A 26231-nucleotide genomic window follows, 5' to 3' on the forward strand; every position below is an offset into this window, starting at 1 on the left:
CTATGTAAAAAATCTTCAGTAGATTCAATGAAAATCTCCCAACTGTATATCTATCTTAAATTGACATTAATTTGGAAAACCACTCGTAGCTCAGGAAGTATGTATCAAAATGCAATACTTCATTTAAGTTAACATTAAATATTGCTATACAATAAACTGATTTTATCTTTTACTTCAGAATACATAGTATACAAGAGAATATAATCAGCATTATTATTTTGTTGGCAAATCTACAAATAGTACATTGCCGTGTCACTATATGTTAATAATGCCTCCTATTAGAGATGGCAACCTTTTCAAAATCAGTCTTTAGGACTAACCATCAAAGGATGATGGATTACAGTTCAATTAAAGGCAAAAAATATATAGAATTACAATACACATTGGCTACAACCTTCATTGCCTACCTCTAGATTAAGTACTAACATTCCACTGATCTGATTGTGCTGCCTCATCAGTCAGGCAATGGCTGAGGTTTTCCCATCAAAATTTGGCTTAAAGTATTCTATTTTAGACTTTGCATAATAGCGGTGACTATTTGAAAAATAAAGGGGTAGAAATTTCACTTCCACGTGCGCCAGCCCATGACTTTCTGCTCATTCACTAGAATGGAAGGGAAATCACAGGCTGCTGAGTGAAGAAGCAGAATTTCTACCCCAAAAGCATTTTCTCCCAGGCTTAAGCCAACTGCATTTTCAAATTAGTCACTCAGAGGTGGGTGACCCCAAGATGATTTTCTGTGACTTTCACCCCTCGCCCCAAGGAAATGTCTGGCTTCCATTTCGAATAGCATAATTCAGAAATGCTTTTGAGCTCCAATGTGCTGTGCCACTATATCACCAGTGTTGAGACCAGACTTCAAAACTGATATGGTATTGCGCACACACACACACACACACACACACACACATATCTGTTTAAACATGCATCTTTCTGCATAGCCACCTTAATATGCAAATTCTAATTTGACATTTAAAGTTTCAATATCTTACAATTGCTACAACCTACGTTAATACAACTGTAGAAAAGTTTATTTTTCCTGATCTGTAACAGAAGGGCTCAGTGATAAGTGAGAGGGGAAGGTTAAAATAACTGCTACATTTTAAGGTAAAAATTAGCATGTGTTACACCTATTTTTTTTTAAATGACTGGATAACTCAACTTTTTTATATTTAGGCTGTTTTTAAACTAATGGCATTACCAAACAGTACAGTTCTGGTAGATGACTCACTGTAAAACTACCTTGATTTAAAACATTCAAACAATTGGGTATATTTAATAAATCTACATCCTGCTTTCCCTATCTGAAATGCTTCAATCAAATGGACATAGGCAGAGGTAATGCATTTCTATCATGGCTGTCTTCAGTGAGTGCTAACATGGAGTTATCTGACATGTAGGACAATTGTGGAATTGCAGGAATGTTCTTGAAAATTCTGATTGGTTAGGACCCCTCATTAAAAATGTATAAATATTGTAATTGGTAAATTATGGAAAAATAGATTATTGATGTGTGTGTTTACTTCAGTGATGTTTATAGCTCATGAATTACAAAATGGAGCTTCCTAACAGTAATCATATGGAAATTTTGAACTAGTTTGTTTCCCTATTTTTCCATGTAAATGGTGCACAAAGCAATTTTCAAGGCAAACATTTTTCATAATGAACTTGCTCTTTCTGCACATTTCCGTGGATGTTGCATTACTTCACGATGAATTTTACCAGCATTGACACCAGCACAAATTAAAAGTCACTTGTATTGTCAAATGCTGTTGCTGTGTCATTTATTGACAATTTGCTTCGAGATGCATTTATCATGCCGTAAAGAATAACTGGGTCATTGTGAATAGTTTCTTCTCTTCTACCTTCATTGAAGGCAAGCTGCTCACTGTTCAGATAAATGCTAGGCCTTGAAGTCAGTGTGTGTGATTTAACTGGCAAATTATCATCCTCTGGTGCCTCTGTTATGTTATTATTTATCTTCTGTTTTTCCATCTTTCTGCGTCGTTTTTTCCGTTCCACTGAAAGATCTAGAGATGCATAACACATTTGATTTTCAATCACCACCTGTGAATGAACACAACAGCCTATTAGAATATGGACATTATTTCAAGTTCAAAGCATATTTGAAAGATGTTAGCTGACACTATACCCTTGTCAGGCTAATGTACAAATGAACCCTGTGATGAGCCTTCCACTGCATTCTCACTGTTGAACAAGTCAGCGGCTAGCAGTTCACAATAGTTTTTCAGCCAGAACAAAATAAGACATATAATTGAGTGTTTTTATGCATATACAGAAAAAGACAATTGTGTGGGGAATTTCAGTGATGATGTGCCATATTGCCACCGATCATAAGGTCACTTCAACTAATTTTCAGAAGCAGCAAAAATTGGAGGTTGATATTGGAAGGACAGGTTAGAAAGTACATAATAAAATTGCTAATTTAAAACTGAAGTATTAACAATGGCCAGCCACAGATTTGGTCTAGCTGCTATAGTTTTCAGGTGTTACCACACCATCATGATTTCTGACCTGTTGCTCCATATAGTTTTTTTGAATGGACTCCCCACTATAAAGGCCTGATTTTTCCAAGTCTACAGTGGTGGGGAACTTCACCTGCTGCTCATGCATATCAGGAGATTGTGGACATGCTGCCTATGATTCACTGTCCATTGGTTTCAATGAATGGAAATCACCTAGAGAGGATCCCTTTGACAGTTTTGTGCTGTAAACAGTTACCGTTGTCAGGTGAAACACCCTCTCTGTTCTAATGTAAGGACTTTTCTCTGATTTTTTTTTGGCAAAAAAACTTTGCAAGTCACTGTGGCTCATGCATGTGTAGTCATTTCTAAAACTTTTTCTCTTCTCTGTGTGCCCCCCCCCCCCCCCAAAAAAAAAACTGCATCAAAAGAGAAAATCTTATGACTTTTTAAATGCTTTGATATTATGTTTGGAAGATTGCTGAATCTGCACCATTACCAGTACCGAGGGGCGCAGAGGTACTTCAGCTGCTAAGCCTGACAATATTTACCTTTATAATTTATGAAGGGTGGTTTTAACATCAGTAATGCTGGAAATCATCAGCAAGATAAAGGGATTATATACAAGACTGACAACTTTAACTGCTTTTATATTACATTTACAGCTTTGCTCATGCTGCCAGTTCCCATTATGTGAATCAGGCACGATCAGTGATAATATCAAAATAAATGTCACATCCATTAAGGGTGATGGCTGTGGAGATCTAGTTTTTTTTTAATGGGCCTTTCCAGCAGCCAGCCTTGGTGAATCTGGCAAACTTACTTTGGTGTTCACATCAACTGCCCAAGACATGTCCGGAGCCGGTGGCACTGGCATAGGAAGAAGCATAATATCAAAGCAGCTTTAGTACTAAAACACTTTTCACTTGAGACCCTTGAACCCATCACTGAGATGATGAACTTTCATCCCATTAATCTTATTTAGATTTAATCAAAGTCCCAGGGATCAACCTTGGCTCAGGAGTAGACTCTCACCTCCAAGTCAAGGTAGTGGGTTCAAGCCCCACTCCAGAGACTTGGGTACATAATCCAGGCTCTCACTTCAGCGTAGTGCTGATGGAGTGCTATGCTGTCAGAGCTGCTGTTTTTCAGATGTGACGTTCATTGTATCATGGTACGTTACAGCACAGAAGGAGACCATTCGGCCCATCGTGCCTTTGCTAGCCTTTGAAAACTATTCAATTAGTCCCACCCCCTGCTGTTTCCCCGCAGCCCTATAAATCTTTTCCCTTCAAGTATTGATCCAATTCCCTTTTGAAAGTTGTTATTGACTCTGCTTCCACCACCCTTCCTTGCTTTTGTACTCTTGTACTGAAGTCCCTCATTCTGGTACTGTTCAAGTAAATCTCTTCAGTGCCCTCTCTAAGGCCTTGACATCCTTCCTAAAGTTTGGTGCCCAGCATTGAACACAATATTTCAGCTGAAGCCTAACCAGTGTTTTATAAAGGTCCAGCATAACTTCCTTGCTTTTGTATTCTATGCCTCTTAATAAAACCCAGGATCCCATATGCTTTTTTAACAGCCTTCTCGACTTGTCCTGCCACCTTCAAAGATTTGTGTACATACACCCCCAGCTCTCTCTGTTCCTGCACCCCCTTTAAAATTGTACCACTTAATTTATATTGCCTCTGCTCATTCTTCCTACCAAAATGCATTGCTTCACATTTCTCTGTAAAATTTCATCTGCCATGTGTCTGCCCATTTCACCAGTCTGTCCTCCTGAAGTCTGTTACTATCCTCCACATTGTTTACTACATTTCAGAGTTTTGTGTCATCTGCAAACTTTGAAATTATACCCTCTATAACCCAAATCCAGGCCATTAATATATATCAAAAAGAGCAGTGGTCCTAATACCTACCCCTGGGAATCACCACTGTATACTTCCTCCGGTCTGAAAGACAACCGTTCACCGCTACTCTCTGCTTTCTGCCCCAAGCCAATTTTTGTATCGACACTGCCACTGTCCTTTTAATCCTATGGGCTTTAATTTTGCTAACAAGTCTATCATGTGATACTTTATCAAATGCATTTTGAAAGTCCATATACATAAATCAACTGTACTATCCTCATCAACCCTCTGTTACTTCATCAAAGAACTCAATCAAGTTAGTCAAACACGATTTTCCTTCAACAAATCAGTGCTTACATCCATTTATTAGCCCATACTTTTCCAAGTGACAAATAATTTTGTCCCAGGTTATTGTCTCAAAGTTTCCCCACCACTGATGTTAGACTGACTAGACTGTAATGGCCGGGTTCATCCCTCTCCCCTTTTTTTGAACAGGGGTGTACCATTTGCAATTCTCCAGTCCTCTGGCACCACCCCCATATCTAAGGAGGATTGGAAGATTATGGCCAGAGCCTCTGCAATTTCCACCCTTACTTCTCTCAGTAACCTAGGATGCATCCCATCTAGACTAGGTAATTTTCTACTTTGTGTACAGACAACCTTTTACGTACCTCCTCTTTATGTATTTTTATCCTATCCAATATTGCTACTACCTACTCCTTTACTGCTACATTGGCATCATTCTCCTCTTTAGTGAAGACCGATGTGAAAAATTCATTTAATACCTCAGCCATAGCCTCTACCTCCATAAGATCTTTTTTGTCCCTTCCACCCTTCCTTTGACTACCATTTTACTATTTATGTATCTATAATAGACTTTTGGGTTCCCTTTTATGTTAGCTGCTAATCTATTCTCATACTCTCTCTTTGTCTCTCATTACCTTTTTTAAAGATCTCTTACATTCTGTATTTAGCTTGGTTCTCTACTGTGTTATGAACCTTACATTTGTCATAAGCCTTTTTCTGTTTCATTTTAATCTTAATCTTATATCTTTATTCATCCAGGAAGCTGTAGCTTTGGATGCCCTTCCTTTCCAATGTGTCTACTCTGTTTGGATAGATACTCTGTACCCTAGCAGAAATTCACTTTTTGCACTCATAAAATGTATTGCAAATTTTATTGGCACAGATGTGCCTTTTTCTTGCAAACAAAGTTAATTTTTAAAGTTTAAGTACCTGCACCACAAACTTGTACTTTGGTGAATCTAAAATCAATCTACTGCCCTCTCCTGTCAGGACAGCTGAGTTTTTTTGCTTTCCATTACAGAATGATGTTATTGTGACATTTACTTTACTATCATTCTTTTTGCTTAAATCCAGCTGCATCATAAAATTGATTCCTCTTTCTGTTTTTAAAAAAAATACCAGGGCTATGTACCTTACTGATGCTGCTGTGTATGGTTATTCCTTTCTGGCACTGCAATCAATACAGTGGTTTCAACATTTGAATGCGGCAACCCCAATATTATAATGCAACTTTAATATTTCAAGTTATGCTGCAGAGTGGCACATTGCAAAAAGTATAAGTAACATCTTGCAATATAGCATGGAGGGGATTTGAATACTGAGTTAACTTTTACTAATTCTTTCTATCCAATTGAGCACTGCATTTGATAAAGTGAGATACAAACTGTCTGTCAGAAAGGAAACAACAGAGTGAATTAGCTGCTGATGAGTTATCCCCTTGGTAGAAATACCTTGGTTTCATCTCCAGATCTATTAGTTGGCGTCATGGCTTCATAATAGCTCTCACCTTCAACTACTTTAAAAACAAAGAAGTATATTATAATATTGTACTTGTTGATTGTTTTCTGCAGCCAAAAGAACATTCATAATGATCTTTTATTTTTATTAATACAATATACAGTCTTTCCATTTTATCTTTAATTATTGAGCTTTTGTTATGTTTTCCATTTGATTTTTGACATTGCAATAAATTACCAGTTGTAATAAATTACAATACCACAGTTATTGTAGTTGCCAACTTATGCAAGAACATAGGAACAGGAGTAGGTCATTTAGCCCCTCGAGCTTGTTTTGCCATTCAATTTGATCATGGCTGATCTGTATCTTAACTCCATCTACCCGCCTTGGTTCCATAACCCTTAATCCCCTTGCCTAACAAAAATCTATCAATTTCAGTTTTGAAATTTTCAATTGATAACTTTTTGGGGGAGAGAGTTCCAGATTTCCACTACCCTTTGTGCGAAAAAGTGCTTTCTGACATCACCCCTTAACGGCCTAGCTCTAATTTTAAGGTTACGCCCTCTTGTTCTGGACTCTCCCACCAGAGGAATTAGTTTCTCTCTATCTACCCCATCAAATCCTTTAATCATCTTGAACACCTCAATTAGATCACCTCTTAATCTTCAATATTCAAACGAATACAAGCCTAGTCTATGCAACCTGTTCTCATAATTTAACCCTTTTAGCCCCAGTATCATGCTGGTGAATCGGCACTGCACCCCCTCCAAGGCCAATATATCCTTCCTGAGGTGCAGTGCCCAGAACTGAATGCAATACTCCGGATGAGTTCCCAGCAGAGCTCTGTACAGTTGTAACATAACTTGCACCCCTTTGTATTCCAGCCCTCTTGAGATAAAGGCCAACATTCCATTTGCCTTTTGATTTTTTTTGTATCTGTCCACTGTTTTTATTGATTTCTGCACTTGGACCCCTAAATCTCTCTGCTCGTCCATAGTTCCTAGCTTCTTGTGATTTAGAAAATACTCTGATCTATTTTTCTTAGGTCCAAACTGGATGACCTCACACTTTCCCACATTGAAATCCATCTGCCACAGTTTTGCCCACTTACTTAATGTATCAATGTCCCTTTGCAACTTTCTGCTCCCATCTACACTATTTACTGTGCCACCTAACTTAGTGTCGTAAGCAAACTTAGATATACGGCTCTCTACTCCTTTATCCAAGTCATTTATAAATATAGTGAAAAGCTGCGACCCCAGTATCCTAGTCAGAACCACTAGTCACAACAACTTTAATTGTGCAGGCTTGTGTCGTAGAATTTTACTGGAACAGGGAATATTACTAGGAAATATGCATCTTTTTCACATGGCAGGAATATTCAGTTATATTGAAATGTATGGTATCCCACACAATTTCCACAAATTCCTGCTTCCCTGCCAGAGGACTGTTGGAGAGGCTACAGGCAACCTCCAGCACCTTTCCTTTGGAACAATCAAACTACTATTTAGGAGAGGAAAATAAATCAATGCAACATTGCCTGAATATATTGCCTCAGCCCTTAAACACACATTACTCCCCATGTCAATAACCATAGTGAGAGAGGAAGTATTAAAGGGTTTAGTATCTTTTAAGGTAGATAAGTCGCCAGGCCCGGATGAAATGTATCCCAGGCTGTTAAAAGAAGCAAGGGAGGAAATAGCGGAGGCTCTAACAATCTGTATTGAGTACAGTTCTGGTCACCACATTACAGGAAAGATGTGATTGCACTAGAGAGGGTACAGAGGAGATTTACAAGGATGTTGCCAGGACTGGAAAATTTTAGCTATGAGGAAAGATTGGATAGGCTGAGGTTGTTTTCTTTGGAACAGAGGATGCTGAGGGGTGATTTAATTGAGGTGTATAAAATTATGAGGGGCCTAGATAGAGTGGCCAGGAAGGACCTATTTCCCTTAGCAGACAGGTCAATAACCGGGGGCATAGATTTTAAGTAATTGATAGAAGGATTAGAGGGGAGCTGAGGAAAAATGTTTTCACCCAGAGGATGATAGGGGTATGGAACTCACTACCTGATAGGGCGGTAGAGGCAGGAACCCTCATCGCATTTAAAAAGTACTTGGACATGCACTTGAAGTGCCGTAACCTACAAGGCTACGGACTAAGTGCTGAAAAGTGGGATTAGGTTGGGATTAGGTTGGGTTGCTCTATTTCGACCGGCACAGACACGATGAGCCAAATGACCTCCTTCTGTGCAGTAAATGTTCTATGTTTCAACAAATTCAATGTAACAAAGCACTTTGTTGCAAGCACTGTGCAATCAATTTGTATGTCTTCACAAAATGTGTGTCTAAATATAAATATGTGAAATTAAAAAAATATTTTTGTTACTGGTGCTGTATATATGGCATACAATACAACTTTAATATAATTAAACACACTGTCAATTCAGTAATATATATAGACTTTCAGTTTACAGTTTTATATTTCTTAACACACTCACATTAAATTCCTCTCTCCAATATTTTAAGTAGGTTAACATCTTGTTAAAATTTTAACCAAGTTGTTAACCTGTTAAAATTGTGCAGAGGATTTTGATATGAATGCATTGGGTGTTTGTGTGGTAATATCACTCTCAGTAATTTCCAGACTTTAGTTATCTCAAATTTGATCAGTCAACCATTTAACTTTGTACAGGAAGTGTACCTGTGTCATCCTGGGTGAGATTGCCATAAATTGGATTGTCATCCACTTCCTGAATCACTGGGCTAAAGAACAAAACAAGAAAATTACATTAAAGAAAGAATTAAACCATTAGTACAATATTTTTGTTTTACTGTCCCGTTGCTAGACTGATTTTAACTACTAGTCTTGGATTCAGCCTCTAATATATATAAAGATATGCTCAATGTATTAATTAGCATGTAACCCAGACTGGTTGGTGCACAATGTAGTAACATAGTAACTGTTTCAGACAGGAGAAGACCTTTGGTCCATCCAGCCCACCTATCCAGAGTATTCCCTTTGCCCATTTCATATAATCCTGAATTCCATTTGTTGACAAGAACCTGTTTAGTTTCTTCTTGAAACCTATTAAGGTTTCTTGTTCTATCAACCATGCCAATAATCTGTTCCACATACTTACCACCCTTTTAGTAAAAAATCCCCCTGCATTTCCTATTTTCTTTTGTTGTTTTTAATTTGTAAATCATAGAATGGTTACAGCACAGAAGGAGGCCATTTGGCCCATTGAGCCCGTGCCAGCCCTTTGTAAGAGCAATCCAGTTAGTCCCATTCCCCCTCTCTTTCCCTATAGCCCTGTAAATTTTTTCCCTTCAATTATTTATCCAATTTCTTTTCAAAAGCTATAATTGAATCTGATCCCTTGAGCTTAAATTCTATACAAGGCAGAAAAACTTACTTGGATCCAATTTGTCCAAGCTTTTCATTTTAAAGACTTTTATCGTATCCCCTCTGTCTTTTTTCAAGAGAGAAAAGACATAGGGTAGTCAATCTTTCCTCATATGTCATTCTTTAAAGTTTAGGATCAACCGTGCAGCCCTTCTCTATAACTGCTCCAATAATTGAATAACTTTTTGGAAAAAAGTCCATCTTTGCTTCCTTAAGTCCAAGGGACGAAGATTTGAACATTTATGGTGCACCCATTCAATGGTTTACCCATTCATCGCCAGATCTGGCTGGAGCACATCAATCACTATCAGGCCCTGCTCTCCTTTGTCAAAACTGCTCACTACTCCAGGATCATCCTAGAATGCAAAGATAACCCCTAGCTTTTTCTCTCCACTACCAACTGTCTGCTTAATCCTCTCTCCCCTGCACCCCCCCCCCACCCCAAACTCATCCTCAACAACAACTGCGAGGAGCTCATGGACTTCTTTGTCACTACGATTGAGACCATCCGTTCAGCTGCCTCTGCCGCATCGCTCCCTTCCCCTTGCCCACCAAGCCAAGCTTTCCCCAAGAGTCCCCCTTGCCCTAGCCCTGAACACACTTCTTTCTCTAGTTTCTTCCCTATTTCCCCTGTTTCCTCTCATGGGCTCTCTGAGCTCATCTTGTCCACTTCCTGCTGTCTCAACCCTATTCCTGCTAAACTGCTAACCACTCAACTTCTCTTCCTGGTCCCCATGTTAGCTGATATTGTAAACAGTTTCCTCTTCCTTTATAATTTGCTGTTATCATCCCCCTCCTCAAAAAACCCACCCTTGGTCCCTATGCCTCATCTCCAACCTCTCTTTCCTGTCCAAAGTTCTTGAACATGTTGTCGCCTCCCAAATCTGTGCCCATCTTTCCCACAATTCCATGTTTGAACCTTTCCAGTCAGGTTTCTGCCCCTGCCACAGCACTGAAACGGCTCTAATCAAAGTCACAAATTACATCCTCTGTGACTAGTCCAGGATCATCCTGGAATGCAAAGATAACCCCTGGCTTTTTCTTTCCACTACTAACTGTCTGCTTAATCCTCTCTCCCCTGCCCCCTCATCCTCGTGGTGCACTATCCCTCCTCACCATTCTCGACCTGAATGCAGCCTTTGACATGGTTAACTAGACAATCCCTCCATTATCCAGTTGAATGGGAATGCCCTCGCCTTGTTCCACTCATACCTATCCAGTCGTAGCCTGAGAATTTCCTTCAATGCCTTCTCTTCCCGACCCTGCATTGTTACCTCTGGAGTCCCCCAAAGATCTATTCTTGGACCTTCCCATTTCTTATCTACATGCTGCACCTTGGATGTCAGGTTCCACATGTCGCTGACAACACCCAACCACCTCACCGTCATCTCTCTTGACCCCTCCACTGCTTCTGTGTTGTCGCACCGATTGTCCAACATCCAGTCCTGGATAACCGAAATTTCCTCCAATTAAATATTGGGAAGACCGAAGCCATTGTCTTCGGCCCCCGCCACAAATTTTGTTCCCTAGCCATCAATTCCATCCCCCTCCCTAGCCACTGCCTCATGCTGAACCAGACGGTTTGCAACCTTGATGTCTCACATGAGCCTGAGCTGAGCTTCCAACCCCATATCCTCTCCATCACAAAGACCACTTACTTCCACCTCCATAATATTGCCCATCTCCACCCCTGCCTCAGCCCATCCACTGCTGAAACCCTCATCATGCTTTTGTTATTCCCAGACTTGACTATTCCAATGCTCTTCTGGTCAGTCTCCTATCTTCCACCCTCCATAAACTTGAGATCACCTAAAACTCATCTGCCCGTATCCTAACTCGCACCAAATCCCGTTCACCCATCACCCCTGTGCTCGCTGACCAACACTGGCTTCCAATCCACAATGCCTCGATTTTAAAATTCTCACGTTCAAATCCCTGCATGGCCTCGCCCCTCCCTATCTCTGTAACCTCCTCCACCTCTACAACCCTCCAAGAACTCTACGTTCCTCCAATCCTGGCCTCCTGTGCATCCTCCACTTCCTTCGCCCCCACCATGCCTCAGCCATCTAGGCTCTAAGCTCTGGAATTCCCTCCCTAATCCTCTTTCATCTCCTTTAGGATGCTCCTTAAAACCTACCTCTTTGACCAAGCTTTTGGTCACATGCCCTAATAGCTCCTTCTTTGGCTCGGTGTCAATTTTTCTCTGATTACATTCCCGTGAAGCGCCTTGGGACGTTTTACTACCTTAAGGGTGCTGCATAAATGCAAGTAGTTGTTGTTGAAATAGGGAGACCAAAACTGCATGCAGTACTCCAGATATGGTCTCATCAGGGCCAAATACAGTTTTAATAACCTCTTTATACCCATTGCTACATATGTAATGAATTGTGAAATCAACATTAGTGTGCATTTTTACAGTTATTTTTGATGATTCATAGCCACATTTCCTGTACATAAAATAAAAGTTCATACCTCACAGACACTCAAAGCTGGTCCTGGGAGAAGTTTCTAATTAAATATCAGTGCAGAGATCATAGTGCAACAGATCAGACAAAGAATTATCTAAACCAATTAGCTATTATCACTGCACCAGAATACATAACGGAAGGCACCTTGCAAAGTTAATCTTGCATGTCTCAGTATTAAAAAGGGTCACAAGATGATAGTTCATGGAACTCCTTGAAGATAGCAGTGTGAAAACTGGACCTTTTTGTGCTTGTTTTATGGCGCACAAGGTCACATTGTGGGGACCAAAGTCCTGCGATTTGAGGATGCCTGAAATCGGGTCGGACGATTTTTAAGGCGTCTTTGGTGGCTGGCTGAAACTGGCGTTTGGCCCCTTACGTATGTAAATGAGTGGCTGAATGCCTGTTTTAGGACCCCTCGGGAAATTGGTGTCAGGAGGAGTAGAGCAGACCCCGGGCGTGCTTCCCTCAGCTTCACCTGGTGTGGATGCGGCCAAGGAATTGGCCGTCACCGAAAAGGTGAGAGTTAGTCATTTTTTTCCTCCCGGCTCGACAGCACTCCTACCGACTGCTGCCAGCCGTGATCTGCCCCTGCATTTGGGCCTCGGATCTCATCTAAATAATCTGGGCGAACTGCCAGAGCATGTTGGGCCTCCACAGGCAGCACGCCCTTCTGCAGGAATGTATTTCAGGCCGCCTGCCTCACCAGTAGCCGCCTCAGTTAAGTGCCGGGGGAGGAAGGGCAGCGGCCTCCTGGATTGGCCGCAACAGCACTGTTTTGTGCCCAAAACCGGGCGCCATCGAATTTCTACCCCAGCAAGCGCTGTGTGTGAAATTAAAGCTGTTTTAATGATGTGGTTGATAACCTTTTTATAATAATTCTGCAATAATTATCCATTATGCATTAACTCCATCTCATATCTGAATTATTTAGAAGAATTCTGAAAGGATTTTTTAGCAGCCGTATTGTTATTCATTGTTGGTGATTAAACCACCTAACTACTGGACTGTCAAAAATTGTTAGGACTAAGAACTTAGGAATAAAGTCACAGCCAAAATAATCCACCCTAGCATGCTGATGGAGTAATTTCAATAAATAAATGACTGTAAATAAACCTTTTTCTCTGAAAGTGGACCAATTTTGTGACTTTTTCCATTGTATGTAATGGCCATTGGATGTTGATGCAACTGACTTTCAGAAGGTAAAATTCAGCAAACCTTTTAAACACAGTTCTTAATTACAATTTAAAAATTTCTAAATGAAGTAACTTTATTGTATATATTTATCTTTTAAAACCCCAATTATTAATGTCTGAGAGAAGGTACATTTTGTTAGAAATAATAAGCAGACAAATTGTGCAGATTAGCACTGCCAGTTAAGATATTTTGCATAATCTGGTCCGACCAGTTGCTGTACAAATATATAATTCCGTTGCTCATCCGGTGGTGTTTCACTAGGTTGCAATTCACTGACCTTTGAGAAAAGTGTTTATGCTTCTCTGTTGCTTTTGTTTTGTAGAATTGTTTCTCCTTGAAAAATTTTCTTTTAAAAATATTTATCTTTTATTGCAATTTGCCTGTTGGTCATTGTGAGTGCGTTTGGGACACGGATATTAGAGGATCATTTGATTATTTGTTACAGGATGCTGCATCTTTGAAGTTGTCAGTTTTTTCTGTGCACGTAAACAAATACATGTCACTTTGTTCACATTTTTTTTCTTTTCATATCTTCTGATGTAGTGTGACATTAGTAGGGTGTCTTTGATATAGTTGACTTTGAATCATTGTTTTGCCTCATAATGCATCAGTGAGTTTAATTATTTTTTTCTTGTTTTTTCGGTGACAAGTGAATGAGATGGATTTCAAACATCAATAAAGTAAAGAATTGAAAGATAAATGCTTCAATTTGCAGGACTGTAATTTATTTAATGATTTACTTAACTATGACTATTTGACTTAAAAAAGCAGTCAAATTTTGAAATGCAGAACTACTTTGCCAATAAATGTTGATTTAGTATTTTTATATATATCATATAAATGTCATCAGTTGGGAAATCTGTGCACCTTCTAAGAAGCAATTAAATGACAGTGCTGGGGAGGCCACCTGCCTAATACTCATCTGGGTACTGTGAATGTGGGATGGGGGAATAATTTTTTAAATGTTGGAAAATTGAAAATAATTCTTATATGAGGTAATGTGTTTATATAAACACAATTGTAAACAATTTTACAACACCAAGTTATAGTCCAACAATTTTATTTTAAATTCACAAGCTTTCGGAGGCTTCCTCCTTCCTCAGGTGAACGAAATGAAATCCTCGAAATGAAATCGCATTTATAATTCACAGAACAATGCTTGGTGATTACAGACAGTTTTTTCAACTGCCCGTTGCCAAGGCAATCAGTGTGCAGACAGACAGGTGTTACCTGCAAGGTCTCAGAATATACAAATCACCAAAAAAAAAAAAAAAACAGAGATAGAGAGGTAGAAACATAGAAAAGACAGCAACTGACCCGTTATATTAAAAACAGATAACATTTGTTCGCTGGTGGGGTAAACACAGACAGTGCTCACTCACCATCTCTACTTTTGTTACAGTTTTTGTTTTAATTTTCATTTTTGTCTGTGAATTTCACAATAATTGTGCCTCAAAATTAAACTTGGATCAGAGTAAATCCTAAAACGTATCATGATCACATCCTATTGGAAATGGAGACTTATTAACAACAATCTTTAAGCTATTATCATATTTTCAATTGTGTGGCTATACTGTGCATATTGTCCTGCTGTAGTTCTGGGTTTCATCACTGATAATGAATAACAAGAAAATTGTCAAAAATGACATTATAATTGTAGAAAAATGTTTGACTTCAGTAATTTATAACACTGTAGAAAAGTAGTCCCAAGATAAATACAAAAAATGTAAGGTTTTTGAGACCTTCACCCCACCCTTTTTGTGTGATCTTTTATCTTGCCTGCTTTTATAGAAACATAGAAAATAGGAGAAAATTACGCCATTCAGCCCTTCGGGCCTGCTCCGCCATTCAAAACAATCATGGCTGATCATCTAACTCAGTACCCTGTTCCCGCTTTTTCACCAAATCCCTAGATCCCGTTATCTCATATTCATTGTTTATATGAGTAGCAAAATCATGTTGAGCCTTGTATAGTGCCATTCAGTGGTTCACAATATACTTGCAGAATACTTGAGAGTTGAGTATGTGGTTTATCTGCAGCAGAAACAACTTAAAATAGCTGATCAGACTCTCCCTGAGTACATACTATATATACATTTATATAATTCATATGATTACATTTTCATGCAAATTTAATAATGAGAATTTGCTGAAGCACATGTTAAACATTAAAACAATATGTTGCAACTCAGATTGCCTCAAGGATTTGAAATCAGCTAATTGTCGAATTCTGTCACAGATTTATCAAATAAAAATATGCATAAGCACAACCCCTGCACCCCCCCCCACAAACAAAATTATCATTTTAACAAACTTTAAAAAAAATTAAAAGCCTGAAATTCCTATGAAATTAATGTGCTCCAACTCACAGGCTAAGCTTTAGCTATGTTGCGTGACATGCTTGCTCACAAATTACAATATAAATTGGCCCCAGGAAAAAAAATATACCTGAATAAAGGGGAGAATTCAATCCAAGCATGACACTTAAGCTTTAGTTGTACTACCCATATATAGGGGCCAATTTTGCACTCCCAATAGGAAGTGACACTCATGGGGAGTGCATGGGGGGAGATCATGGGCACGCATCTGTTCATTTTAATGGATGGAAAAGCATGGGCTTCGAACCTGTGATTCCCCAGCATGCCCTCCTTGTGATTGCCACTCCCTGCTAGAACCATTGGAGCAGAAAATCGAACCTACAGTCTAAGACCAGTATCTATAGATTCCAAACTTCAGTGAAGTGGATCCAATTTATACTGGCAGTAATGTCTTGCTGCAGGTCATGCTGAGGTTAATGACAAAACAGCACTGCATATACATGTGTGGTTGCTTGTGCAGAGCTCTACTCCCTAAGCGGGGTGTGCCAGTGCAGGCTTTCACATAGTACTAGAAACATTGAAAAATAGATTTATGCATTTTCTAGGATATCCAATAAAGTGCCTGGGCACATTTAAAATTAAACTTCACAACGGGTTGAAGTCATACTACAAAAGTGTCGACACTTTCAGGAGATGGTTTCCCATCTTTCACTTTACTGCACTCAGGAGTCTGATTCCATCCATTAAAATGAACAGATGCGTGCCCATGATCTCCCCCCATGCACTCCCCATGAGTGTCACTTCCTATTGGGAGTGCAAAATTGGCCCCTATATATGGGTAGTACAACTAAAGCTTAAGTGTCATGCTTGGATTGAATTCTCCCCTTTATTCAGTTATATTTTTTTCCTGGGGCCAATTTATATTGTAATTTGTGAGCAAGCATGTCACACAACATAGCTAAAGCTTAGCCTGTGAGTTGGAGCACATTAATTTCATAGGAATTTCAGGCTTTTAATTTTTTTAAAAGTTTGTTAAAATGATAATTTTGTTTGGGGGGGGGGGAAGTGCAGGGGTTGTGCTTATGCATATTTTTATTTGATAAACCTGTGACAGAATTTGACAATTCCTGTTGATGTGCACCCAAAATTGTGTCACATCGACTTGAAAGTGGAGCATGGCTGGACTTTTTATAAAACGATTCTACTAACATCCTACATAGTCCTCCTTCCTGCATCTTCACTTTGTTAAAATCAACACGTCATAGTGTCTCCTACACTAACTTGTCTTGACCTTAAAACCAGGGGACTTCTTACCTCCTTCACTCTTTCCTTTCTCATACAATTGATTCAATTTGAAATTCTGGCTTGGCATCACCTAATCACAAGTTCTTGATTTACTTTGTCTTCTCTGCTGCTCTTTTCAACCTTTGTGCTAACTTTGCACTTTAGGGTGCGGCCCCTCATTCAAATTCCTCAATTTAGAAAAACTCCTTTTGGGAAAAACATTCCCCAATTCTTTATATTTTTAATTGCTTAACACACTGAATATGGTCACACCAGTAGATGCCAGTCACCTTTGACACAAAGCACCTTACTTGTAAAAGATCAGATTTTGTGTAATAGTTGTAGGTATGAGTGATTTAAAATCTAGTCATTTTGTTGCAGTCAATACAAGTCCTAATCTAAACACAGCATTTTCTGGTAAATCAATTCTATGTTCAAACATGGTCAAATAACCTAGTATTAAATTAAGCAAAGATGGATTCACCATCATTGATTCTTTAAAACTATTACTCTAGTACACTTGGCAAAATCCAGCCACATAACTTGCATACAAGTACATTGTATTTCAACATGTCATGAATGGAGCAGTGCAGTCACTAACAGAAAGCAAATGTCGGTTATAGAGCTCCCTTACAAACTTTTGGAACTTTAAACTGCTTTGATTTGAGGTAGCTGACTGCATCTAATAATTTTTTAAGAATGTGGTGCATTGGAACAAAGCCTTTGGGGGTTATCTAATGGCCTCACCATATCCAACCTGTCTGTACAAATCCGGTACATTAAATAATGCAATGTCACTAAATCATGCAGGTTGGATTATACTTATTACACATGCATTGTGTGCTCCAGGTTCCTCCAAAACTCAGAGCACCATTGTGAATATCCAGGAACATGTGCACTGTGTCATGTATCAGCCACATACTGGCATATGCATTTTGGTGTTCCGAATTTCAGAGAAAGCATGGCCAGTATAATCTGGTTGGCACACACTGGGCTAGAAATTGGACTTGTGCCCTAAATGGCATTATCAAAGCACTTAATGTTTATTTTAGGTGGGCACCATGTACAAATGCAACTCCTCAGGCTAAGAGACAATTCAAATACTTAATCGTTTCAGAAATATTTTTCTACGGTAACAAAATAGCTTTGGAGCCCAGACAAGCAGCAATATAAATTGAGATTTTCGTACCTCTGCAATTGTTTGACACTTCGATATATTGGTCTGGGAGCTGTAAATCAGAGAAAGTTTGATTAATTCTTACAAGTCAAAAAAATATAATTTTTTAAAACAAAGAAATTGCTGGAACATATCTAAGAAACGGTTGAGATGGAATGTTTCTCTTCTGTGACCTTTTAAAGGCCCAAGTCTTGTCTTGTTTCGTTTTGTTTTAGTCAACATTGAGGCAAATTATATTCATAACCCAGCTGACCTTTTTAGCTAAGACTGCTACTTCTCAATTTCTAAAGTATACTTAAGAGTAAGAAGTGTGCTGTATTTTCAGAGTTTAAAATTATTTCTCACACAATATAAACAAACCAAATGATATTTGAAAGAATGTGGCATTGGGATAGTTGGGAGTGAACATGATGATCTGCATAGTATCAATAATTTGGCAAACATTATCCTTCCATTAACTCTTGTCCTCTAGTTGCCCTTTTGAAACTCGGACTCTTATCATTTTAGATTATGAAGAAGCAACCAGCGAGAGACAATACTGTTTCCTTCCTCCAATGATTGTAATTCAAAGCATCAAGGTCAAAGCTAAGTTTTGCACATTCTATGCCCACACATTCCCATAATGGAGTCTCCGTGTTACAACAGTCCAGGACTTTTACAGTTCTACCTACATTTGCTGTAGTGCCATAGGCCCAACGCATGGGAAATTAATTTAGCTTTGATTTTGTAATGTGTTGGAAACATGGCTTCACAAAAAATATGATAAAAAGTTACAATGGCGGTTTAAAAGGATGCATCACAGTGAGTCAGCGTAGCTACTGCATTATCTGCCATTCACTTAATACTTTGAGTTGATAACTATAGTTTCTCTATTATCTGTTCTAAGTACATTTGAAATAACAGATTCAGAATCAAATGCACACTTATACTTAGACCATGAAAACTAACTTTCGTTTTTTGTCGTACACTATAGTCAGAGCCTAAACCAACCTTGAAGTTGCTAAAGAAAAGGTTAATATTCTGGTCAATGGATAAAATGATATTCAAATACAAAAACCGGTGCATCTCCTGCTTATAGGAACATAGGAACAGGAGTAGGCCATTCAGCCCCTCGTGCCTGCTCCGCCATTTGATAAGATCATGGCTGATCTGTGATCTAACTCCACATACCTGCCTTTGGCCCATATCCCTTAATACCTTTGGTTGCCAAAAAGCTATCTATCTCACATTTAAATTTAGCAATTGAGCTAGTATCAATTGCCGTTTGTGGAAGAGAGTTCCAAACTTCTACAACCCTTTGTGTGTAGAAATGTTTTCTAATCTCACTCCTGAAAGGTCTGGCTCTAATTTTTAGACATGCTTACATGTTTGAAAGGGAAATGTTTGATCTCTATCACCTTTAAACGTCCATTCAAATCACCAACCCCACAGATTGATGGCAAGTGATTTTAAAAAGTGATCTGAACCATTTCTGTTTCTACTTTTCCTTTTCTCATGTTCTCACTTTCTCTGTCATGTTTTTCTCTCCTTTTTTTGCTGTATCTTTCCTTTCTCATTCATTAAGTTTGTTGTCCTCCGCAATCTTTACTCTCATCCAACTTTTCCTCTTTTAGCAAGGAGTGAGCACATATAATACTGAAGTACAATACTGCTGTGGGGCTGGGCCCAGCTCTGCAGTATTCAAGAGTCCATATTAACTTAACTCAACAAGAACATCGCAGCAGGGATAGTGGACCTTAGTTGGTGTCTGTCAGTGTGTTTAGAAATTTAATGAACATTATGCTTGTAGTATATAGAGAAACATATTTCTAAAAATCATTTCCAGTATTATGAGATAACTAAGATGTTCGTTTGTAAATGAAAAATGAAATCTAGACATTGAACAGTGGAAAGGGCGCTCACCTTTTTGCCGGTTTGCTGTACAGTAGATAACATTCACCACAAGAGAAACCATCAGAGCTAAAACAATAATAGCCATCAATCCCCAAACTCCAATGTGGCAGTTGCCTATTCCATCTGTAAAAAGAAATGATTAGATATTAATACACATTTCCAGTGATGGGGCTTCCTCCTCAAGGGTATAAACATCCCACCCCGTTCTGATTGCCATCCAAATGCTTCCACTGCCAACTTTGTGCCAGCCGCCCTAATGTACAGTCTCCTTGTATTGTAGTGATTTCATTACTTAGACTTTAATACAATCCCTGGCCAGTCACTGTTGGCCTGTAAGTAGTGGTTGGGTGCATTCAGACCCAAGAACTGGAAACCTCTTTCAGAATTTTGCCTAAAAGTTCAAGTAATACACTGGCCTAGGTAATAAAATCTAGCAGACAAGGCCTTTGGCTCATCAGGTCTATTCTTCCAAATCTAATCTGCTCTATCTACCAACTCTACCCCACCCATTTCATTTCCTGAATAAAGCTTTTGCAAAGTTTCTAACCCGATCCTTAAAGGTAAATGTAACAAAGGGTGAGACGGTAATCCTCATTGCCAGTGTCCAATATACATCAATACTGGTTCGAGTGAATTGCACTATCAATCGTCCAGTGTCTGCACGCTCGTGTTCTGATTATAACTTAACCATCCTTCGAGTTGATAATTAATAAGAAAGGTTAGCGCTCATGCCATTAACAGGATAGTGGTGCTGGTGAAGTGAAGAGTGTACTACCCTTTGTATAACCGTCCATCTGATCACTGGATAAATATAGACTCAAGTACAAAAACAATCTTAAGCAATCGAAAATGATAACGATTCCCAGTGCACTATGCAATGCCAAAACGACTTACTCAAATCATCAGGTTATTCCGAAAGATTTGTTTGGAATGAATAAACTGTAGAGCGGCACCAATGTCGCTCGATATAATCTGCCTCTCTCGCTCATTTTTTGATTACGCATTATTATTACCAGTCACCAAAATGCAACCTTGCAATCTTTACAAGCAACTAAACAGTCCCTGTATAATTGAACGCAGTCTGAACAGTCATATATAGTGCAGAGAGCTAACCACATTTCAAGAACCTATTTTGTTCGCTTTTCTGTCAACTGCATTGTTGTAGAGTTCAGGTGCATAACGTACCCATTGTATTCCCAATTCTGTAAAACACAGCCCTGTAGCACCTCCAGATCTATGATACGCAGACTGAGTTACCCGAAGTTTCCCAGTGCTGGTTGGTGTGCTTTCTTCAGTCTGTGCATGTCAGGGACTGTCTGGTACACCCAGACCAACAGGAAATAGCTGACGTTTGATGCAACATTAATTACACTTTGTATCACATGAGATGCGTGCTCCGAATTTATGACACTTTCTGTTTTTTTTCTTAATTTTAATTAATAAAAGGGCAAAAACATATGGGCGGGGGCGAGAAAATGATGCCTCTCGATACTTGCTGATGTACATCACCAAGACTTTGCTTTGAATCGGCTCTTATTCCATACATTCTCTTTTAACATTTAAAACGACAAAATTGACTTGGACTTTTGAAAACATTGATTTGGACATCTTAGCAGAAAACGCTGCTCGAAACATTAAAATCAATCGCCTTCGCTCAGTACACTTCAGTGTTACTCCCCCTTTGAGCATTGAAAGGCACCATTAGTGTAGATTATTGCATGGTATCATCAGTACACTGTGGCTGCACACCATATTAGGAAAACAAACAATTCAAAAAATGCTTAAAATCTTATGTATAACGGCAAGGCTTCCAATTAAATTCAGACAACCATTATGAAGTGATCCAGTAGAAGTTAGGCCTTAATCATCAGATCATAGCTGGGTTTACATTAGTTGGTCGGTGTAAACAAGAACTTTTATCAGGTTGTGATGAAAATCAGAGCACCTTCAAGAATGAGGGATATAAGGAGAAGGTAGCTGGGGTGTATTCCTAGTTACCGTTACCTTTAACTTATAAATGCTGAGATGTCCAGAACCACCATAGACCTCAAATTGGTGTCATTTTCCACAAGAGGCACTTTCATTATTTCATTTCTACCTTCCACAAATTTGCTCTAGAAACAATAGTATTGTAACTTATCATGTACGAAGCATTCAACACGGTCTCAAAATAGATTAGGATTATGTACAATAAGTCCAAATAGCTTCAAAAGAATCCAGTGTTCAGTGCCTTGTCCATGAGTTATTCTTGAAAGACATTCAGCAATATTGGAAATTAATAATGAATGTTGACACATTGGTATTGATAAATTGGGAAGGGATCTGATTGCTGGATTTCAGGGTTGTGTCTTCTGACAATGTTGTATTTATAAAAAATATCACAAGAAATACGTGAGTGGAAAATGTCAAGCTGAGAAATACATCCTTCTAGTTGTAGTCCACGGAAACTAATATACGATGCAGGGAGATTTCTTAGGGAGATAAAGCACACCGCGTTTACAACAGAAAATGAACAGCAGACGAGCTGACCTGTATTCAATCTAGGCCAAAATAATGGCAAAACTCCCCAGCTCATTTTGGAAGGATAACTTGGAATTAGAGTTTTATTTCTTTGATGCCGGAGTATTTACCTGTAGTCTGAATAGATACACTGCAACATTTGAATCAGTACTAATAACAAAGGATAAATTACGTCAAATGAAAGCTATCCCTTAAACCAACTCGGTGAAGTGGAAAATAGGTCGTCCTATAAATGAATCAGATCTTCATGTTAAGATAAAATATAATCTTGAATTGAATGAAAAATATCTGGATGATTGACGACAGTTTATATATACATGAATGCATATATCCGCTCGCATATATATATATAGACACACGAACATTAATCACTAACATATATTTATATATTCACACGCAGTCTGTTAAATGTTATGGGGTTATATATGATTACCTAGAATGTACAGCACAAAAACAGGCCATTTGACCCAACTGGTCTATGCGGTGTTTATGCTCCACACTCCTCCCACCCTACCAGCATATCCTTCTATTCCTTTCTCCCTCATGTGTTTATCGAGCGTCCCCTTCAATGCATCTGTGCTATTCGCCTCAACTACTCCTTGTGGTAGCAAGTTCCACATTCCAACCACTCTCTGGGTAAAGACGTTTCTCCTGAATTCCCTGTTGGATTTATTAGTGACTATCTTATATTTATAGCCCCTAGTTTTGGTCTTCCCCACAAGTGGAAACATTTTCTTTATGTCTATCCTATCAAACCCTTTCGCAGTCTTAAGACCTCTATCAGGTCACTCCACAGTCTTCTCTTTTCTAGAGAAGAGTCCCAGCCTATTCAATCTTTCCTGATTGGTATAACCTCTCACAGTTCTAGTATCATCCTGTAAATCTTTTTGGCACCTTCTCCAGTGCCTCTATATCCTTTTTATAATATGGAGACCAGAACTACGTACAATATTCCAAGTTTAGTCTAACCAAGGTTCGATATAAGTTTAACATAACTTCCCTGCTTTTCAATTCTATCCCTCTAGAACTCCACTGCTTGGTTTGCTTTTTTATGGCCTTATTAACATGTGTCACAACTTTTAGTGATTTATTCTCAGTGATTATTAATCCCCAAATCAATGAAATCTCAATGCTGTCCTCCAAGTTACACAGAGCGTTCAACACGGTCTCAAAATAGATTAGGAATACGTACAATAAGTCGAAATAGCTTCAAAACATTACTTTCAATCCAGTGTTCAGTGGCTTGTCCATGAGTTATTCTTGAAAGACATTCAGCAATATTGGAAATTAATAATGAATGTTGACACATTGGTATTGATAAATTGGGAAGGGATCTGATTGCTGGATTTCAGGGTTGGGTCTTCTGACAATGTTGTATTTATAAAAATATCACAAGAAATAAGTGAGTGGAAAATGTCAAGCTGAGAAATACATCCTTCTAGTTGTAGTCCACGGAAACTAATATACGATGCAGGGAGGTTTCTTAGGGAGATAAAGCACACCGCGTTTACAACAGAAAATGAACAGCAGACGAGCTGACCTGTATTCAATCTAGGCCAAAATAAGGGCAAAACTCCCCAGCTCATTTTGGAAGGATAACTTGGAATTAGAGTTTTATTTCTTTGATGCCGGAGTATTTACCTGTAGTCTGAATAGATACACTGCAATATTTGAATCAGTACTAATAACAAAGGATAAATTACGTCAAATGAAAGCTATCCCTTAAACCAACTCGGTGAAGTGGAAAATAGGTCGTCCTATAAATGAATCAGATCTTCATGTTAAGATAAAATATAAATTTGAATTGAATGAAAAATAACTGGATGATTGACGACAATTTATATATCCATGAATGCATATATCCGCTCGCATCTATATATATATAGACACACGAACATTAATCACTAACATATATTTATATATTCACACGCAGTCTGTTAAATTTAATACATGCCTGTCCTTCGTAATCCACACACATATATATTGTATGGCAACTTGTGCATATATGTATTTATATATCCATTCGTGTATAACGCCACAGACTTAAACACACAAAACTATTTGATTTGTGTTGGTAACAAATTAAATAACTGAAATTTTTATTACTTTCTGTTCCCCCCCCCCTTGCAGATTTTCCCTCTGTAATTATTAGCTCAATGGGACAGTTATACTATAGAATACTAATGTAAGATTGCAAGTGAGGACTCCCTCATTGAAACAATTCCTGTTTCCTTTCACGTTCTAGGATCTGGGTGTCTTTCACTGGTAATAAATAAACCTCCCCCCTCCTCAAATTTGCCTCGTGCAATCCTGGCTATTTTAGTTCTACTTTAAAAACTCACACAAATATGGCCCATACAATGCCACCAAGGATCTATTTTAAAATACATTTTAGCTACATAAGCATGGAAATAGAAGCTATAGATTTAGATAATCCTCTTTCCGCAGATGCTTCAGATTTGAGAACTATACGCAGACACTGCTCATTGTTGTATGCTCAGGGACCCATGCAGCAAGATTTTAAAAGCTCGCCAAACTATTATTCAATATTTCAAGTAAAGGGAATCCTACTGCTAGTAGAAAACTCTGCACTGCATTATGTCCACTTCTGGACTGATGCATTTTAAATTAAAGAATAAAACAAAAAAAAACACCGAGTTTAAAGTGTAAAGATGGGGCGGTAATATATCACATTCTGAAAACCGGAAATATCTGTCCCTTGAGCATGTTTTTTCAGAGTACTGTAAGAGGTGAGATAACTTGATCATTGTAATGGAATGGATTGATACTACTGCTCTTTTGTGTCCTTAACTAGCACTTTATAACGAGCTTAGGCGAGTTTACAATTTTTTCTTCTGTTGATATTTTGTCGGACACCAACCACATGCAACTTTTGCCTATTTATCCCGAATTCAAAACGACACAATGCAAAGGGGGCACAATTTCAATTACAACTCTGTAAAACGTCAACACAGTCCTGAAATGTTCGAGAACCGCCTTCACGTGACTATTGAGCTATACATTTTGCGAAGATCATACTTCATAATTGCTGCGATTGGGGTTTAAGATATTTTAATGGACCCTTTAACGAACCCTTCGACCTTTCAACATATGGCTGCGCTCCAGTAAACTTGCTCCCTTACAATTCAGAAGCTGAGCCTCTCGGATTTCTGCCCCTGCAGAGATCTGGTACCTTTAGGACTCACACAGATCCTAGTATGCCTGTTCACACTGCCCTAATGCTTCACTCCAAGGGATTCCAAAGACGGAAATACCAACACATCACACTCCAGTTGGTTTCAGGCTTCAAACGGAGTTACCAGGTTTTATTTACAGAAAGTTTACTAAGTGAAAGCACAGACAGAGCAGCACAATTCTACACTATGATTAGCTACTAAAGTCCCAGATCTTACAAGATGCACCCTAACCCTACAGCAGTGAATAGTAAACAGCTATTTGCACCACAAGTCTGTCTCTCATTGCAGAGCAAACTTTCAACACGACAACCCAGGACCATATGTATTTCTCTTCCTTATTATTCATTGGCAGTTGCAGTTCCTATGCTAAGGTCTTAAATGTCACATTTTGTCCTTAATTTACCTGGAGATCACAGTAAATTCAATGTGATGGTAAAAATATGGATCTGTCTTACAACGACTTGTTTGATCATCTGTCTTTCTGACAATGTTTCAAAGTATTAAATGAGATAAAATCAAGTATAGTACGATTGTGTAGATTACTGTAACAAAATAGATCAAATTTCACAATCATTATCCAAAATGTACTTGAATATATGAATTAAGCTCATATTGCCTGCTCTTTTTTAATTTCTTCATTTTACCACAGCACTAGTGAGTAGACCCCCCTATTCA

General features: G+C 38.6%; 1 protein-coding gene across 1 annotated transcript; it reads right to left on the reverse strand.

Annotated features, from left to right (window-relative positions):
* Positions 1-150: 150 nt before the first annotated feature.
* LOC137326971 (T-cell receptor-associated transmembrane adapter 1-like) lies at positions 151-21156 on the reverse strand. The gene is made up of 6 exons (XM_067992348.1): positions 21025-21156; positions 19849-19962; positions 17959-17998; positions 8801-8862; positions 6091-6155; positions 151-2067 (listed from the first exon to the last, which is right to left on the reverse strand). The coding sequence occupies exons 1-6, from the start codon at positions 21026-21028 to the stop codon at positions 1744-1746; spliced, it is 609 nt and encodes a 202-aa protein (XP_067848449.1). The 5' UTR covers positions 21029-21156; the 3' UTR covers positions 151-1743.
* Positions 21157-26231: the final 5075 nt, after the last annotated feature.

The sequence above is a fragment of the Heptranchias perlo genome, chromosome 11, assembly GCF_035084215.1.
Source record: "Heptranchias perlo isolate sHepPer1 chromosome 11, sHepPer1.hap1, whole genome shotgun sequence".
Classification (NCBI taxonomy): domain Eukaryota; kingdom Metazoa; phylum Chordata; class Chondrichthyes; order Hexanchiformes; family Hexanchidae; genus Heptranchias; species Heptranchias perlo.

Coding starts and splice junctions, on each gene's coding strand:
- LOC137326971 (XM_067992348.1), bottom strand. Junction 17,999..19,848: donor TACAGCAAACCGGCAAAAAG/GTGAGCGCCCTT, acceptor TCTGATTTACAG/CTCCCAGACCAATATATCGA. Junction 2,068..6,090: donor GATCTGGAGATGAAACCAAG/GTATTTCTACCA, acceptor GTTCATTCACAG/GTGGTGATTGAAAATCAAAT.